Source organism: Morone saxatilis, unplaced genomic scaffold (genome assembly GCF_004916995.1).
Source record: "Morone saxatilis isolate NCDOM2014 unplaced genomic scaffold, NCSU_SB_2.0 Contig2, whole genome shotgun sequence".
In the NCBI taxonomy this organism is placed as follows: Eukaryota; Metazoa; Chordata; class Actinopteri; family Moronidae; genus Morone; species Morone saxatilis.
Genome location: NW_023339762.1, coordinates 25,187,029 through 25,204,282, shown reverse-complemented (window position 1 = coordinate 25,204,282; position 17,254 = coordinate 25,187,029). Strand labels below are relative to the sequence as shown.

At 41.1% G+C, this 17,254-nt stretch overlaps 1 protein-coding gene across 1 annotated transcript in view; it reads right to left on the bottom strand.

Annotated features, from left to right (window-relative positions):
* The window catches only part of sf3b3 (splicing factor 3b, subunit 3), a gene marked incomplete at its 5' end in the record, with an annotated part of 29,392 nt that extends 12,262 nt beyond the window's left edge, over positions 1–17,130 (bottom strand). Inside the window, 17 exon segments of the mRNA XM_035664535.1 lie at positions 1,751–1,907; positions 3,634–3,839; positions 4,983–5,157; positions 5,586–5,740; positions 5,976–6,098; positions 7,621–7,764; positions 8,707–8,862; positions 9,587–9,742; positions 10,031–10,182; positions 11,883–11,955; positions 12,975–13,070; positions 13,184–13,349; positions 14,128–14,231; positions 14,734–14,871; positions 15,629–15,741; positions 16,176–16,317; positions 16,958–17,130. Of these exon segments, the coding sequence (XP_035520428.1) occupies positions 1,751–1,907; positions 3,634–3,839; positions 4,983–5,157; positions 5,586–5,740; positions 5,976–6,098; positions 7,621–7,764; positions 8,707–8,862; positions 9,587–9,742; positions 10,031–10,182; positions 11,883–11,955; positions 12,975–13,070; positions 13,184–13,349; positions 14,128–14,231; positions 14,734–14,871; positions 15,629–15,741; positions 16,176–16,317; positions 16,958–17,130 (2,429 nt within the window).
* Between the last annotated feature and the right edge of the window lie 124 nt (positions 17,131–17,254).

The window sequence follows — 17,254 nt, the reverse complement described above, 5'->3', positions numbered from 1 at the left end:
CTCTCTTTCTCTTCATTCTTCTCCTCCTCAGCACCTGCTCATTAATGTTACGGCTGCCATTACACAAACAATTTGAAATAAAAGTGATAATGCTTACTTCCTCCGTAACCTCCCCAACTTTAGTGCAACAACGTGCTGCATCTGATGTCATTGTTCCATTTCTGCCAATAGAGCCTCCAAAATGTTACACACTGGACCTTTGAGGCAGTTTAAGGTCTTTTAAATATACTTTTACAAAGCTGTCGTCCTTTGTTAAAGCAATCACTGCATCACTGATGTTAGCCTGACTCAAACCTGAGATGCGGTGATGATTTTAGGTCGTCTGCTTTTGTAAAAAAAATCTCTGCAGTAAATACTTAAAAACATGCACCTTAGTGGCAGTTTGACACTGGGATCATGTTTAAACTCTCAGGAGATCGAGCCACCAAACTGCTTTACTGGAGGTTTTTAACATCTAAAAAAAGCATCAAGCCTATTTAACACAATTTAACACCAGAAGTAACAACAATAACAAATAGAGAAACTTTCACTGTGCAAAAAATTAACAAACTACAAACAACTGAGATGATTTTTAAATGAAATATATGCAAGAGAAGTTGAGTAAACCTGAGCAGACGGATCGTGGCTTTTTTATTTTTACCGAATGGAACAATCACACTATCAGTGCTATCGTTCCTCTTCCAAAACTGGTTGTTAAATGCATATTCTAATTAAATTTAATCTTAATAAAACCACACAGTCTCATGAGGCGCATTGTTAAAAATAAATATCCACAGCCAGACTACTTACCAGTCACCACAGTGTCTACACCTCTGTGTGCCCATGACAGTGTCTGTGGTCAGATATTGGCCTTTATCCGTCTTATATCTGCGTATCCGTATGCATGTGTATGTGCATCAGTAAAAAAAAAAAAAAAAAAATTTTAAATATATGTGTGTTCAGACCAGATAGACTCATCTAAAATATCTGATCTGGTTAAGTGGTGGGGAAATTCCTCTAACGTGAAAAGAAGTGGTTGACACCACTGGGCAATACAACACACATGACTCACTTCCCTTGTTAATCCACATCAGGTAACAAATGGATGTGGGCTGATTCACCCTGATGGTCTCCACCCTGCTCGTGTTTCTGGGGAATTGCCCGGGGAGCAGTGCTTGGCGCCAGGGGCAGCAGCATCTGTATTTGGGGTCATTAAAACCTTACTGGAGGCTGCCCTGCCTGCTGCACTGACCTTTCTCTCTCTCTCTCCTCGTCCTAATCTCAGCATCCATCTCAAACTGTGACCTGCTAACACATTTCAATAACAGAGCAGTAAACACAAACAATAAACTCCCTCTGGCCCAAACTAAATGGTAATGTCTTATGATCCCAAATCCTGCTGCAGAGAATATAGAGGTCGAGGTAGATATAGAGATTGCCTTTTCACACTGCTCATTCTTTGCTTAGTCAGGCTTTAATTGCAGAACTGCAACCTTCGCTTTGAAGCCAGGCTCAGCTGAAATCACCCAGCTCCTGATCTACATGTTCTGGACCGGCGCTGCCTCTTAGCAAGACAGGCAATAGCAGCAGCGGTTTACACCTGCACACTGTGTAAACACACCAATGTCGCCACCTACAGGCAAACAAAGAACAGCAGCTCCAATTTTTTTGCACCTGTCTGTGCATGAGTGAGTGAGTGAGTGTGAGCAGGATGCAATTCAGGAACTTAAAGTACTTTCTAAATATTATTCCATTTAAGCGTCACACCCACCTTGTGCACAAACTCCAGCTTCTCCCCTCCAGCGATGAGCCGATAGGTATAGATAAAGCCGCCGCTCACTGATCTGGGGTTGAGAATCATGTCTCTGGCAACGCCCACCAGAACATACCAATCATCTCCTGTGTTGGGGAAGCGACACACTGCAACACTGAAACACAGGGAAAGAGAGAAGATGTTAGATAAACTGTCAGTTTACTTAAAACAAGATGGGACACAGTTTCACTAATCATTACTCATTTGATGCTGCTACAGGGGAAGGAAAACAATATGCCGCAAGGATATGTGTGGAAAGTGCCTGCTTACGATGCATAAATCTATGCCAGATAAAAAACATACAGATTTGAGAACCTTTAATACAATGTTCTGTCTGTGTTCAGATTTTTTTAGTCTATTTTATATTCATACAAACTTAACAGGCTTCTTTTCTGACAAATTCAGTGTTTTCTTTCGATTGTTCCATTAGCTCTTAGCTCTCGAAGGACTAGCTGCTGATAAGGGCAGTAATAGTTCCCTCTTCTGAATCACTCAATCCATCATCACATAACTAAAAAATAGGACATTTTAAAAGGATCCCCTGAGCAGATCAAACACTCCGGCTAGAATTTATGAGATGCTGGGAGTTTTTGGAGACTGACTGTCAATCAATGTGAAAGGCGTAGTAAACAGGAAACAGTCCAGGGTCAGACTCTGGACAGGATTACCTCATTTACCCTCCACCACACCCACACACAACTCAAAGCTATGACACAATGTCATGTGGAACCTTTTCTTCAGCATCGAGTGCCTTCACACTGTGGACAGTTGTTTTATTGGACGCTTACCCTCTCTAATCTCTGCTCATCTCTTCCACTCTCTCCAGTTCCCCTCCTTCCTGTTTATAAATCCTTTCCTAACAACTAAAGCTTCACTACAGCCATCTGTAAACAAGCACCCCCACTTATTAAACAGAAGGCTGAACTCTGTGTCACAGTTTTATCATGCCACTTATCAACAACTTCCTTATTCTTTCCCCCATTCTTTCATAATCTCAAACCTTCTGCTTCAGACAATTGCACTTAATTCATACTTGGGATGAGTATTCAGCATAAATAATACATTTAATTTAATTTAATCTATTTTAGACTAAAGACCAGTTTATTTGGAACGGCTTGTCTGATTGGGGACAAAAGCCATGTCCCTGATTTGGAAAAAAAAAAATGTTTAGGGTCAGTGGGTTATGTTTAGGGTAAGTCTGAAGGAAATGAATTTAAGTCTATGTGTATTATATTCATGTTTTTCTTCAATAATGATATTTTAACATGAATAAAAACAGTATAATTCAGTATAAACACTAAAATGTATTAATGACATATGATATAGTTTTGGGCCCCGAAAGAAGAAGAATTAAATGAATCTATATTATATATGTTTAAATTTTGATGCTAAGCTTCCAATTTGTTTTAACCAAATCAAGCTTTTATAGCAGGTGACCCCAAAGCGGTAGTGTGTCAGAAATATGGAGAGGCTGCATACTCGGCTATAAATTGCCCCAAAACTATGTTTTTCAGTTTGCTAATCTTACTCAAGCTGACTTTAAACACACTCTGTGTACTATGGTTCCCAAATATAGTTAGTACATACCACAAAGCCACAAAAATGAACAAAACCACAAACACAACGCCAGGTTCTTACCGAATATAGAACCAGTTTATATTCAGAACCGGCTTTCAGGGGAGTCCATACCCTATACTCTACACACTACAGCACTGAGCGTCGTTTATGGTTTGATTCACACCCCTTCCTTTTATTTTTTACCCACCGGACTGTTCATCCATTCCTCATCTGAATGCTATTATTTTCCACTTGTGTGAAGCCATGAAATTGAACCTGCTCACCTAAATGCAGCTTCGTTCTGTTCCAGCTGCACCTGGTCCAGCGTTGAACCCTGTATGGGGTTGACGAGGCGCACCAGTGAGGCCCACTGTCCGGCTCCAGCTTTAGGTGCACCGAATATAGCTTCTGGGAGATTTTCGTTGAGGAAGGCGGCAGCCATCTCAGCAGCCAGTTCTCTTTCATCCTCACCAGCAGCCTCCACCATCTCCTGCAGAGGCAACGGCAGTACAAAGAACACAGCAGGTCAGCTGAAGGGATGCCACAGCATTTTAAACAAGAGCCATATTTTCCCCATTACCAGGTGACTGACACATTCATGGAACATGCTCTGAGGGAATTGCTCTCTTTTATCAACATTATCTACCTGACTTTTGACCTGATTCCACCTCATTCACACCATTTTATTTGGAAAGGCACAGATGCAGTGATATATTTTGCTGTCCTCCTCCCTGTTCATATGTATACTAGAGCTGAAACATTAGTCTGTCGACAGAAAATTGATAACTGTTTTGTGAATCGGTCCATTCAAGCATAAATGACAAAAATGTACTGGTTCCAGCTTGTCTTTGTAAGAATCTGCTGCTTTTCTCTGTTGTATAGCAGTTTAAATAGAAGATGTTGGTGGTTTAAACTGTCATCTAAAGATGACACTAAGAAACTGGGATTAGTCAATTAATTAAGAAAATAATAATAATCAAAAATAAAACTGCAGTCTTCATGTGTATGTATGGCAAAGCATAAATACCCCTGGGCCAAAAGTGGCTGGTTTCATGTTTAGCCAAATTTCAGACATCTCCTGTAGCTACAGCAATATAAATCCAATTTAAAATAAATTAAATCAAAATAAACCTGACTTCCATTCATTTAAATATTCTCATTGAGATTAAGTTCTCTTTTGCAAGCCTTGCCAAATTAGCCACTTAGCCTTCCTGACCGTTGGCTAAACCCAACTTCCCCTAGTCTGACCACAATCAATCTCCACGTCAGAAGCACTAAACTACAATCAGGTGGAGGCTTAAAATTACTGAGATGTCAAAAAGGTGTCCCACTGGTGGTCTCTGAACTCTACATGGTCAGCCTTACATCAAAATTACACCATGACAGGCTCGCAGAGTTATTTCTCATGAAGTCTTTGTGTAGTCTGGCTGTTAAAAGGCTTGTTTATGGGCACACGGTCAGGATACCGATAGTGGAGCGCTCTCTCAGGAGACACGAAGGTACAGCAAGGTACAAATGATCAAGTCTTTCTATTTAAACTCTAGCCTGTAACAATATAACGAGAGCTAACCAAGAGACCACAATAAGTGTATTACGCTCGGGAATCAGGAGCAGCTGATGTTGCACTTCATACCTCGGCCATCTGTTGCTTTCTCTGAGCTTTGGTTGCCTCAGTGTAGGCATTGTGGTCCGTCTCGATCAAAATGAGGTTGTTGGTCTCCGGGTGGATTACAAATTTCCTGGGAGTGTACTGCAGAGGAAAGGCCACCTGGTTAAAGACGGCTCCTAATTTCTCCAAAGCCAAGATTCTGTCAGACAGACGGTGAAAGGACAAGAGTGGATGAGGAGACAGTTACAAATCATTTTTAACTCGAGTGGTACAGCCGAGCTCTAAAGATGGTTTATGCTTCCACTGAGCTCCTCTGTCCGCTCGCACAAGTCAACCTGGGATCTCTGTTGAAAGTTGGACCACGATCACAACACTGGCTGCATGTGTCGTACATCATCAGCCAGGAAATGTGGTGCATTCACTCTAGAACTGAAGTTTCTTTTGATTTACTTTTTATTTCTATTACAGAGACAGAAAGCAACAGTCTTCAACCTGCTGCTTTTGTCTTCATCATTGGCAATCTCTACCATCTTCAGAAATGTAAAGATTAACACACAAACAACCAAAGCTGGACAATTAACGATTCTAACTGCTAACGTGTCTAACTGTTGCAGTGTGTGTCCATACCTCAGTGTGTTGGTGGAAATGGCCACTATGCCTTCAGGGCATTGTTCGGACGCAAAGCCAGAGGCGTACTCCAGAGTCTCATATGACAGAGGGGTCAGATGGAAGCGAGACTGGTACGAGTAGCTGAGCCAGGAGCGACTGGACATTGCCAACACCTGTCAGTGAGAGAGACAGAAAATTAAAGATTATTATTATTTTTGATATTTTGTCTTTAAATTGACAAAAAATACAAATCCACACAGGCTCTTAAAGCCTAAAAAAAGACTCCTTACTTCGTCAAAATACCTTTTATTTTCATTGTAAACAAATGTATTGTTTTGTAATTAAGTTAGTTATATTAGAAGCATTTTTTGTGTGTATTGATGATATGTAAATGTTTGAGTCACATACAGCTTCCTGTCCCTGCATCCTGACTCTGAAGAGTTTGACGGGTCGAGACCCCAGGTATCGTGTTCTGGTATCGGACAGGTCACCCGTCACTGGGTCCAGCACAGTCCTCAGCAGCACACCGTTCTGAGGAAGGGGATCAAACACAAACACACATCACTGGGTGACACAATCTAAAATGTACATCTTAATAAATGAGCAGTGAATGAAATTAAATCAAGAACTCTAGATTTAATTTGATGTGTTGATGTGTTGTTGGTAAATATTTAGTTGGACCTCTAGTTAGGCATCACAGGTTGTTGCAGATATTGTTAGTTCAATTATTGTAGACTTATTGAATTCTTATTTCCATTTCGCTTTTCATTTTTGTTTTCAGTTCAGTTTCAGTTGGGAGAGTGGGTTTGCTCGTTTTAGTTTAGTTTTTATTAGTTTCAGTTTTTTTTATTTTTATTATGATATGGGGGTTAACTAACTTTTGTAAGCCTAGTTTTAGTTTTTAGTTTAGTTTTAGTTAACTATAATAACCTTGGTTCTCACCCTCCTGAGTGTGTTCATGAATTGCATATAGATCTTACATTTCCTATTAGCATATGCACATGCCCCAATAAATCAGACACACAGACACGGAGAAGCACATTGGATTCGTCAATGGAGGGGTTTCTCTGTTGGGGTTGCAGTGCCGTCATACGCCCCCTGACCAGCGGGCCACCATGTTCCTGTTTACTACTGAGGAAGGGGAACAGATTTGGAGATGGTGCCTTTATCTGGTCTGCTGAGCAGCGGTATATGGAAAGAGAATTGTTACCGGGGAACTTTTGAGAGCTTACAACAAACAGAAGACTGGGATGCATGCCAGACCTATCATCAATCTCTCTCTGGAAGGTTCCAGTAGCCAGGAAACCGATAGTGGTGAGTACTTGCAGATGATGTGGTGACATTAAATCGTTTTGTCTCTAAGTTGCGGCTCGAGAACGGCACTCAGGTTTTGAAGAATCTGTCTGAGTAACCTAATCTTCTTTAATAAATGTGAACATTTAAAGGATTCCTCTGCGTTTCCATATAGTAAACCGCTTTGTCAGCAGTTTTAATATATCACAGCACAAAATGCAATGGCTTTTGCAAGTTTTGGCTTAAGTGGTGGTTTCCAACCTTTTTTCTTAAGGGACCACTTTTCTATCATTTAATTAACAGACGACCCCTGCTTAAGCGAGGGATTTTATGGATACTTATATTCAAAACTTAGCAATTAACCTAAATAGTGAACTTCTTAACTGCAAGAACTTTGTGTAAAATGAGTGATTTGGATGAATCATACACATTTACTAGGCTTCTTTTTTTTTTGACAAATTCAGTGTTTTCTTTTCTCTGACGCTTGATCATTGTTCTATTAGACAATTTACTCAACATTTACTTTTTTTTACTTTTACTACAGATGTGAAACAAATGCTGAGATATAGATAAATTTTTCTTACCTAACAGGAGAGTGCAAGTATTTTTGAATGCTACGTAAATTCTTAATTTGTTCTCACACACAACTTCATGCATGAGGTCCAATTTGAGCGACTGCTAACGTATACTTTATGCTTTTATAGGGGTGTAATTTGAAAGCTAAATTTCTGGAATCAGTTTGGCGATTGAAAAAGAATACCTGAAGCCCAATGTTGAGGTAGAGGAAGCCGATGGTTCCCTTCTCTCCAAGCTCATCCTGTTTCTCGATCCCTCCCATCTCGACAATACACAGACTCTCTGGCTGTGCTGGAAGGGCCTGCATACTCAACGGCTGTAGGCAATCCTGAACACAACAAAGATTAAGAGGGTTAGGACCATTTTAAAATGCACAAATGTCTTCTTTTGAAACATTTAGTGTATAGTCAGACCTTTTTTTTTGCTTTGGTTAATAAACCCTGATTCACATTCACTGATTATTGGTTGTCGCCAAAAGCTCCAACATAACACTCACCTGACCTGGTGTAGTATAAAGTGGTATTTACAGGAACTTCCATTCACCACTTAACACCTCACAAGTCATAACTTATCAATGTCAGTTTGGCTGACATCACTTTCTCGAAACACACAAAGAAATCAAGTAATCCCTCAAGACCCTGGTAAATATTTCAGCATTTCTCGCCCTCACCAGCATGATTAACGGGCATATAGCTTCTTTGGCCCCAGAACTTCTGTCAAGAACATTTTGATACCTATACGGGAACTTTGTTTCTCCTGTCATATCACATTAGATCTGACTTGTTTAAGGGACAAATACATAATTCCTTTCAAATGTTATGTTGCACCAAGCTTTCCCCTCGGGCAGTGTGTAACTGTTATTTTAATAAAGATGGACATATTACTTGTTATTGACCTGAGAAGAAGCCAAACAAATCTGTTTTGGCTGGAGGGGATTCATATCAACCATTTAAACTCATTATTACAACAAACAAATGTGGCTTCAAACCAGATGGTGGTGTTATGATAACATCTGGATGTGGGATAAATTTACTGCTTACCTAAAGACGGTTGACAAACTATAGGAAAAACCTTGATAAATGACTGGAGAAACATAACATGCATGCTACAATGTTCTTTGTCATGTATAAAATGCTGAGGGATGTTATAGTAGTGGTTGCAGTGCATAAACCCACATTACAAAAGACGAACGCACATTTCAGAGTTCAGTGGTGCAAAGAAAGTTGGTTTCTGTGCCGTCTCATTGACACACTCTTGTTTGTGTTCATACCGAAGGGTCCAGGGAGATGATTCGGACAGTGTTGTCAACCAGTCCCACGGCGAGGAATCGCGAGCGTTGCTCACCGGGTGGAACGTTCGCCAGGCTCATGCAAACCACATCTGCAGACATCTCCTTCCGCTCTGTGTACTCATTCAGCTGGCCGGACTGGAGAGAGGAAGAGAAAGGAGACGGAGAGAAACAGCGTTACAGCACAGACTTTCAGTCATCCCAGCTCTTTCCTGTGTTTATTATGGTACCTCAGATTGATCTAGTTTTTGTCTTCAATGGTAGTCAGCGGTTATTGGACACACTCTGTGGCCTGGCTGGCTGTTCTCACCACAGCTGTGAACTCAGCGGAGCTTAAATAACAGTTCAAATCGAGTATTATTTATTTTATTTTAAAGAAAATTCATCTTCTAACTTATTAGCCTATTAACATAAGAGGTAGAGAGAATAAGTCTGTTGCACATAAAATTAACAATTATCAACCACAAATTTGATCATTAATAATAGGCTGTGTTTGTGTAGATGTGAATGTCAACAGCCAAACCAAAGGTTCAGTGTGCTCAGCTCTTAACCGATACGGGAACAGAAATGAAAAAGAGGATTTTTCTGTTCCACTTTGCGTCTGGTAGACCTGCTCCAAGTGTCACACTACACAGCTTATTCTACCAACAGTTAAGTTTTTCTTACCCTAACATCGTACTGAAATTCAGCTCTGACATTTGTTAAATAAGTGTCATATTAAAAGTGTGATAAGATGAAATTCGGAACACGTAACATCAGTAACACCATAAGACTGATCTCTGATTTTACTTTTCGTCAGCAATAGACAGATTTCCTGTGGACATATTTCATTTGAATAAGTAGAAAACATCTGCTTTCTTACCGGGTCCATCTCAAAGTAGACCAGCTCCCCTCCGGTGAGAGCGATGACAACCTGACGCTGGTTCACGGCGCAGCGGACGATGGTTTTTTTGCCGGGAGTCTTCCACTCATTCACACGCTTGTCCGCTCGGATGTGGCGGATACCATCTGGGTACACCTGTAAGGAGACGCAGGGAGGGGAAGGACGAAATAAAATGGAAAGAAAGTAAGTAGGTTGGTTCAATTATTGATATTACTTCGTATTAAAGGTTTTCTTATTCCAATATAATATCCTGCATACTTTAGTTAATAGAGCAAGGTAAGGAGCATCCTTTTCAAACATTTTAAACTGTCTGAGATAATTTAGGTGCAAGAAAATGCAGGGATTGGAGGTATGCAACTGTAATGCTTATGCAGTTTTGGAGGTAGCAGTCCAGTACCATGACAGGTATGAAAGAAGACCCACCTGCACCAGGGCGTCTTCACCGAGCAGTGAGCAGGAGAGAGTAGGCGTTGTTCCCAGAAATCCAGAATCTGTCACTTCCTCTACAGTCTCCCCGATGGACAGAACCAGAGTAGCGTTCACGAAAGACACAATGATGTAGGCATCAAACTCATCTAATGAAAAAAAAAAGAAAGGAATCGAGACAGAGACCAAAGATTAGGAAAACAATGCTGATGGGAGTTGTGCTGAGGCTAAACAGAGATTGCAAGGACGAAAGAAAAACCAACACGACAGGGTGATGTAGGTAAACAGCAGTAATGTGTTTCCTGCACACAGATGGCAGGGCTCGACATTAACGCCTGCCCGAGGCAAGTGAAAGATTATTTAACGCCAAAACTACGGCGCCTTTTATAAGCAACTGCTTTGATGAATCGCTGTTATTCGTGAGGCAAATGAATGTGCCTGTAATGACCGCTAGAAACTGCATTACGATCCAAGTACCATCTAAGTTCCTCCATCATTAACAACAAGCCTCCTTCACGTGCTGACCATGACCCTGCACGTGTTTCTCTCTCATCTAATAAATAAATGAAGATATTCTGTAGGTCAGGGTTGGGGTTCTGCCTTTGCAGTCAGAGCCACAAAAAGTCCAAGGCTGCAACAACACACTCACTTCCTTCAATTGGAAGTGTGTGTGTGTGTGTGTGTGTGTGTGTGTACACACGTATCAAATTGTAAGACAGAGAAAATAGTGAGAATGTTTCTTGTTTCCTCACAGGGTAATCGGCTGGGCTTGCCACTTACGGTCATTTCACAGTTGATACAACTCAATCTGGTGTAAACTCATGAGATTACAGAGTAAAGTCTCCCAGTAACACAAACAACATGCAGGCACAATTCACTTGACACCATCCAGAAGGTAAAAAGCTGACAGGTTAATTTCTTCAAAACACCTTTAAACATCTTCAACTTATTACTAAAATAATATGAAACTGAAAGACAACCTCTACTTTGGCAACACAAGGACTTTGGGAAGATAAGCTTTCGGAATAAAACCAGACAGACTACAGATTTAAACAAAAATAAAAGGCCACACAGACAGACACACTGCCAAAGTCATCATCCTGACACTATGTTTTTTGTCCTCCCCTGTCCCTGACACACTCACACCTCTGAAGACTGGTCTCTGTCAGATGTGGTAACCATTCGAGTTCTGGGAAATGCACTGTTGCACAAAATAATTTAAACTGAAGAGAAAACGCAGACAAACACTGAACATCTGCCTACACATATTAGGACTGAAACAGAAGATAACCACATGTAGGGAGGGAATGAGCAAACAGGCCACTTTATTCACAGTAAGATTTTTGTCCTTTTAATGAAAACAGACCAATTATTTTCAGAGGACGGATGATTACCTTATTAAAAGACATTATCTGTATTCCAAATGTGAACATAAAGGTCAATCTACTGGCACTGGCCAATATTTGCATTGTTGACTGCTAACTGCAGGTCGACAACTAAGATGACCGGTGGCAGTGGGCAGTGTTTGTCACAACAGAACAACTTGACACCAAGAAAGGACAAAACACCACGAGACTCAGTCCTTGATAAGCACAGCAGCCCTGACTTGAACTGCATCAGCTCAAAGTTGTCTTTGTTTCCGTGGCACAAAGGAGGGGAATAACACAAAAACATTGGTCAATTGTAAGTGTTTCACGATGCTGTTGAAAGGTTTCTACACACAGTACTTATAATCATTCCAACAGCCTCCAGGTGAACTGTCAATCGTTGTCTTCGATTGACCTGTACATCTGGTTTATGAGAGCTTGGGAGAAAAGCAAATAGAGGTCTGAAAGAGGAAACTTGTTACCTTCCACATGTCTGCGTACTGTCCACACGGCGTTGGGGTTACCGGGCAGCTCAGACACAGCCATCTCTGATACCTGATACCGACGGACAGGGAAGGAAGTAGAGAAAGAACAAAAGAGAAAGTGGCAAAGAGGATTTAATGTTTTATCAAATATCCTATATTTTATCATGATGATGCAAGGGCTTGATCCCAGGACGTTCTGAGGTCTGCCTCAAGCAAACAATGGATTACACAAACAGCTTATACTCGGGGTTTTCTTTTAGGATTACAGTATTGTAACCAAGCGTCCTCTGAATCTAAACATTATTTATTTAGAACATTATAAGCAAAATCTAACATATTATAACCATATAAGCCAATGAGGAAACTTTTGCTCTGGTGGTGGGATTTATTTGTGTCATGCCGTGCCTTTAGTGGATCAAAACATATTGGGTGTCGAATCCATCTGCGTTTGTACTAGTTCAAGAAGAGACCAAACCTTTCTACGGATGGCAGTTTTTGAGCCACAAACAAGGCCATAATGCGGCCTGCAACAGACGAGGTAAGGCTTGTTTTAAAGCCTAGCAGTTGTTGACTACTTGCGGCCCCTACTGGCCGGTTAGGAGAAGTGAGGAGTCAGCAGCCGGTATAAAACAGAGCAGTAAATAAAATTGTTTTTTGGAGGTTCTTGAGCATATGGTTTTAAATGTGCACGAAAAAATATGACAATATGCCAAATTCATAATCTAACATGACACATTTTCATTTGAAGCAAATAATGTACGATATTTTTTGAATTAGCTGAAAACTAAACTGACTAAAAACACACAATCTGTCTATAGCCGGAGGTCTGGCAACCATGCTTGCTCACTGGTGGGCTTTGTACTGTTTGTTAACAATTGGTAACAGATACAGAACCAGAAATACCTAACTGACTATTTATAAGCAGCCAGTGATGAAAACTTGTGTGCGTTTGTGTTGAAATCAGAATGATCTACAGACTCTTCAGCTTTTATTCAGAGAAGAGACATGAAAAAACTCATCACGTTTCAACAAGCGTGTCAGTGTCTTTCCTTTGCTGCGTGCATGTGATGTTGCCGAGCGTGTGTGTACCTCCAGTCCGTGTCTAAGGACCCTCAGAGTAGACCGGGGTCCTCGTCCACAGGCCACGTACAGCTGGGGCGTATCTTCATTGGCCAAATCAGAAATCTGGAAGAGAAGCCAGCAAAGAAATGTTCAAAGACTTTCTATTACAGCAGTACAGCTTGCAGGTATTAGGGAGGCCCAGTTTTATGGCCACGCAAACACAAACACACACACACCTGACAGGACATGATGGGCGATAAGTTCTCCTGTTCGTCCACCAGCACGAGGTTCTTGAGGGGGCGGGGCTGGAAGAAGAAGGTGTCTCCCTCTTCCAGCGGCATCGCAGAGGAGAACTCCGGCTCCTCGTCGTCATCACCCAAGTGGGCAATCTGGTAAAGGTAACTAAAGGAAACAAAAGACAAAACATGAGACAAAAGAGGTTTCAGAGAAAAAGAAAGCTGATGATATATAGACAAGAATCCTGAACTCGTGCTGAGATCAGAGACGTTGAATCTTTCTCCAGTGTTAGTCAGAGAAGAGACATGACAAACTCATCACATCTACAACACTTTGATGATGAATCCTTTGTTATCTAACGAGCCAATCCAACAAACCGTGCCGTCTACAGGTTCTTCTGAATACAAATCCTCAAACGTTACGTATTCTGTTCACAGGCATTTGGAAGGGTAAACCCCTTGAGATGAAGCATCTCGTTTTCCAGGGGGGAAACACATATTCTATTTAACACAAATAGAATATAAAAAAACACTGATACACTCACAAATATAGACAACAGCTCTCCCAGGCCTAGCGACTCCCACACCCACTGCCCCCTCCCAAAGGAAAAAGAGCCAAAATACATTCTAGAGATATTTCTGGCTAAATTTGATTTCCTATTTTTACAGTCAACCATTACCAACTATTGTTTCCCTGGTGTGTGCAACCACACGTAAAGGCAACAAAGGAGAGAACAACGTGAGCATAAGAGGTTTCAGAGAAAAACAGAGCAACAGAAATAACAATATAGATATATATAGTTATAGAGACGATGATGTTGGCCCCAAGCTGAGCTTTCAGGATATTTTTACACCAATCTGAAGGTTTTCAAGCCCAGACTGCAAAAGTACAAAAAGGTTGTAAGTGGTGTTCTGTCAAAGGTAATAGAAAACAAATGACTTACTGGTTTCCAAACTCTGAAGACACAAACAAGAAGCCAGTCTTCAGGACACACATAGCCGTCGCCACCGGGATCGTGTCAAAGTATTTCAGCCTGATTTCTGTGACCTGAGAAACGACATAGCACACTTTTAAAAAGATCCATTTCTGTGCCGATCGATGAATCGCGAAAAAATATGACAATATGCCAAAATCATAATCGAACATGACAATTTAATTTGAAGCAAATAATGTACAATAGTTGAAAACTAAACTGACTAAAAACACTTGTGGGCTTTGTACTGTTTGTTAACAATTGGTAACAGAACCAGAAATACCTAACTGACTGTTCATAAGCAGCCAGTGATGAAAACTTGTGTGCGTTTGTGTTGAAATCAGAATGATCTACAGACTCTTCAGCTTTTATTCAGAGAAGAGACATGAAAAAACTCATCACGTTTCAACCAGCAGTGTGCGTGCCAGTGCCTTTCCTTCGCTGCATGCACGCGAGTCAGCTTCACATTAGAGGCGGGCGGTATCCCAAGCGTGCAGCACCTAGTAAACATGACTCTGGCTGTACCATTCATTTCACTGTAGAATTCATTTTCAGGCCTCAATCATCTTTGCTCACCATTTCTTCATCCGTCTCCAGGGTAACCTTGAAGATGTCTCCCTGCTCAGTCTGGGCCAGGAAGAAGAACATGGACTTGGTCTTGTGGGTGGCTGAGCAGACAAATATCATGCCGCGCTCTGGGTCATCCAGGTCATTCTGTAGGATGGGACGGAGGAATAAAAAAGGGAGCAGAATAAAAATAAATGTGCCTGCAGAGACAAAAATATGACTCGACACAGACACACAAAGAAGAAGGGGAGTGGGTGTAATGACTTGAAACATAACATAGCTTCCAAATAGAGAGGAGGGAAAAACATGTTCACGCATGTACAACTGAGTAGAGTGACTGAACCGGCAGTTTTCCTCATAAACATCAGTGAATTAAGGATTTATTTGAACCAAACCAGAGCTGGTGATTGTTGAAACAGCGGAAAGACTAAGTTAGGATAACATAAATAACATAAAATTATAAACGCTTTTGTCAATGAAGTCTGGTGGTAAGCGACAGCTGGTTAAACTAAAGGTTTATATCAGTAGCGATCCTGACAAGTTAAATAACAAACTGACCTTGCGAGAGGCAAAAACAAGCACTTTAAGTGGGCAAAATCTGACTGCACATTTGTCCCAATTATTTAAGCCAAACCGGCGATCGTGATTGTTGGAAAGACTACAAAAGAACAACGGTTGATGTTTGTGTAACCATTATTCTGTGAGATAAAATACTGGTTCTGTCAACAGAGTGGAACAGTGTTTCAGTCTGAGATGCTGGTTCTCTAGTGCGACATCTAGTGGCAGGTACATTTCGTGTACACATCCTTGAAATGCTTCAATCCTTCCAGGCAAGAGAAGGGTCACATTTTAATGGGAAGCAGCTGTAAAATACGTTACAGCGTGTGGTACAGTTTGGACTCACCCTGCGTCGCGGGATGGGGCAGCGAATGTCAGGCTGGTCTCCAAAGTTCTTGTATGTGATATAGTTTTCAGAGCAGATCAGAACTCCACTGGGCCCATCTGAACCACCAGGGACTAGACAGAGAGGAGCATTTAGTGAGACACGTTTCTTTTTCAAATGATGGTTGCGGTGAAGAACAGCTGGAACCCACAAACAGGATGGGCCCTCCATTCACTTCCCTTTGCTACTTTAACACACATTGTGTTGGTGGACTCGTGCTGAGATCAGAGACGTTGAATCTTTCTCCAGTTTTATGTCAGAGAAGAGACATGACAAACTCATCACATCTACAACACTTTGATGATGAATCCTTTGGAAACTAACAAAGCTAATGTGCGCTCTCCTCCAACCGTGTCCTTTACAGGATCTTCTGAAAACAAATCCTCTCATGTTGCATATTCTATAGATATTTCTGGCTAACTCTCCTTTCCACTTAACAGCACAGTCTCCAACCGTTACCAACCATTATATCCCTTGGTGTGTGCAACCACGCCTGTCCAATGCTTACCAGTGATGAGGAAATTTCCGTGCTCTTCCAAAGCCTCGCTGTACTTGCGGACCACGTGATTCAAGCCGAGGTCCAGCTCGTAAAAGGTGAGCGTCTGTTGTGTGTTGGCGGCAGCTTCTCCTGTCGGGTCATTGTCAGCTTCCTGAAAAGAGCAAATAACATACGGTATCAGACACCGGTCCACTGTTAGGCACAGCACAGCCTAAGACACCAAACAATAACGTATGGGTAAAATATAGCCTGTCAATCAATAAGACTTTATTTGTATAGGACAGACACACACATGAAGTAAGAAGTGTTTTTGTGAATGATAAAACGCTGAATTAAAACACGAACCGAGTAAACGCTCATAGAGTTGCAGTGAAGAAACACTGGAGGCTAAGACTAAACTAAGAATAAGAAAAAAAGTGTACAAATACATAGAGTAATAAAACAGGTTAAGATGTATAAATAAATACACAAAGTAAACTGAATAATAAAAAGAAAAAGGGGAAAAAGTGATTAACAGAAACAGGTTAATAATAAAAACATAAATACACAAATAAATAAGTAAATAAAAGTCAATTAAAAGACTGAAAAGATAAGTGTTGACACTGTCTGCTGCCCTAAATAAGCTCATGGTGTCAGGATATTCAACCATACTGGTACTTGTTTAAAGGTGTGTGCTCAGATCAGAGACGTTGAATCTTTCTCCAGTTTTACGTCAGAGAAGAGACATGACAAACTCATCACATCTACAACACACGCCGGTGTCTTAGAGGCACAACTCTTCGTGACCTTACCTCGTAGTCCATTTCCAGGCAGGCAAACATGGGATTTTCAAAGCCGACATCGACTCCTACTACGTGGTAGACGAGCGTGTTTGCTTTATGTGCTTCCAGTGGAGAGGAGATGGTCAGTCTGGCAGCTGCGTCTCTGTTCAGGATGTAAACCAGCTTCTGTTTCTCTATCGCTCCTAGACAGAGGAAGAATGAAAATCCATTCAACTTATGGTCATTTATAGTAATAATTAGGGATGTAACGAGGCATCGTGACCCGATTAAAAATCGGTACAAATGCGTGACGATTCGCACCGGTTG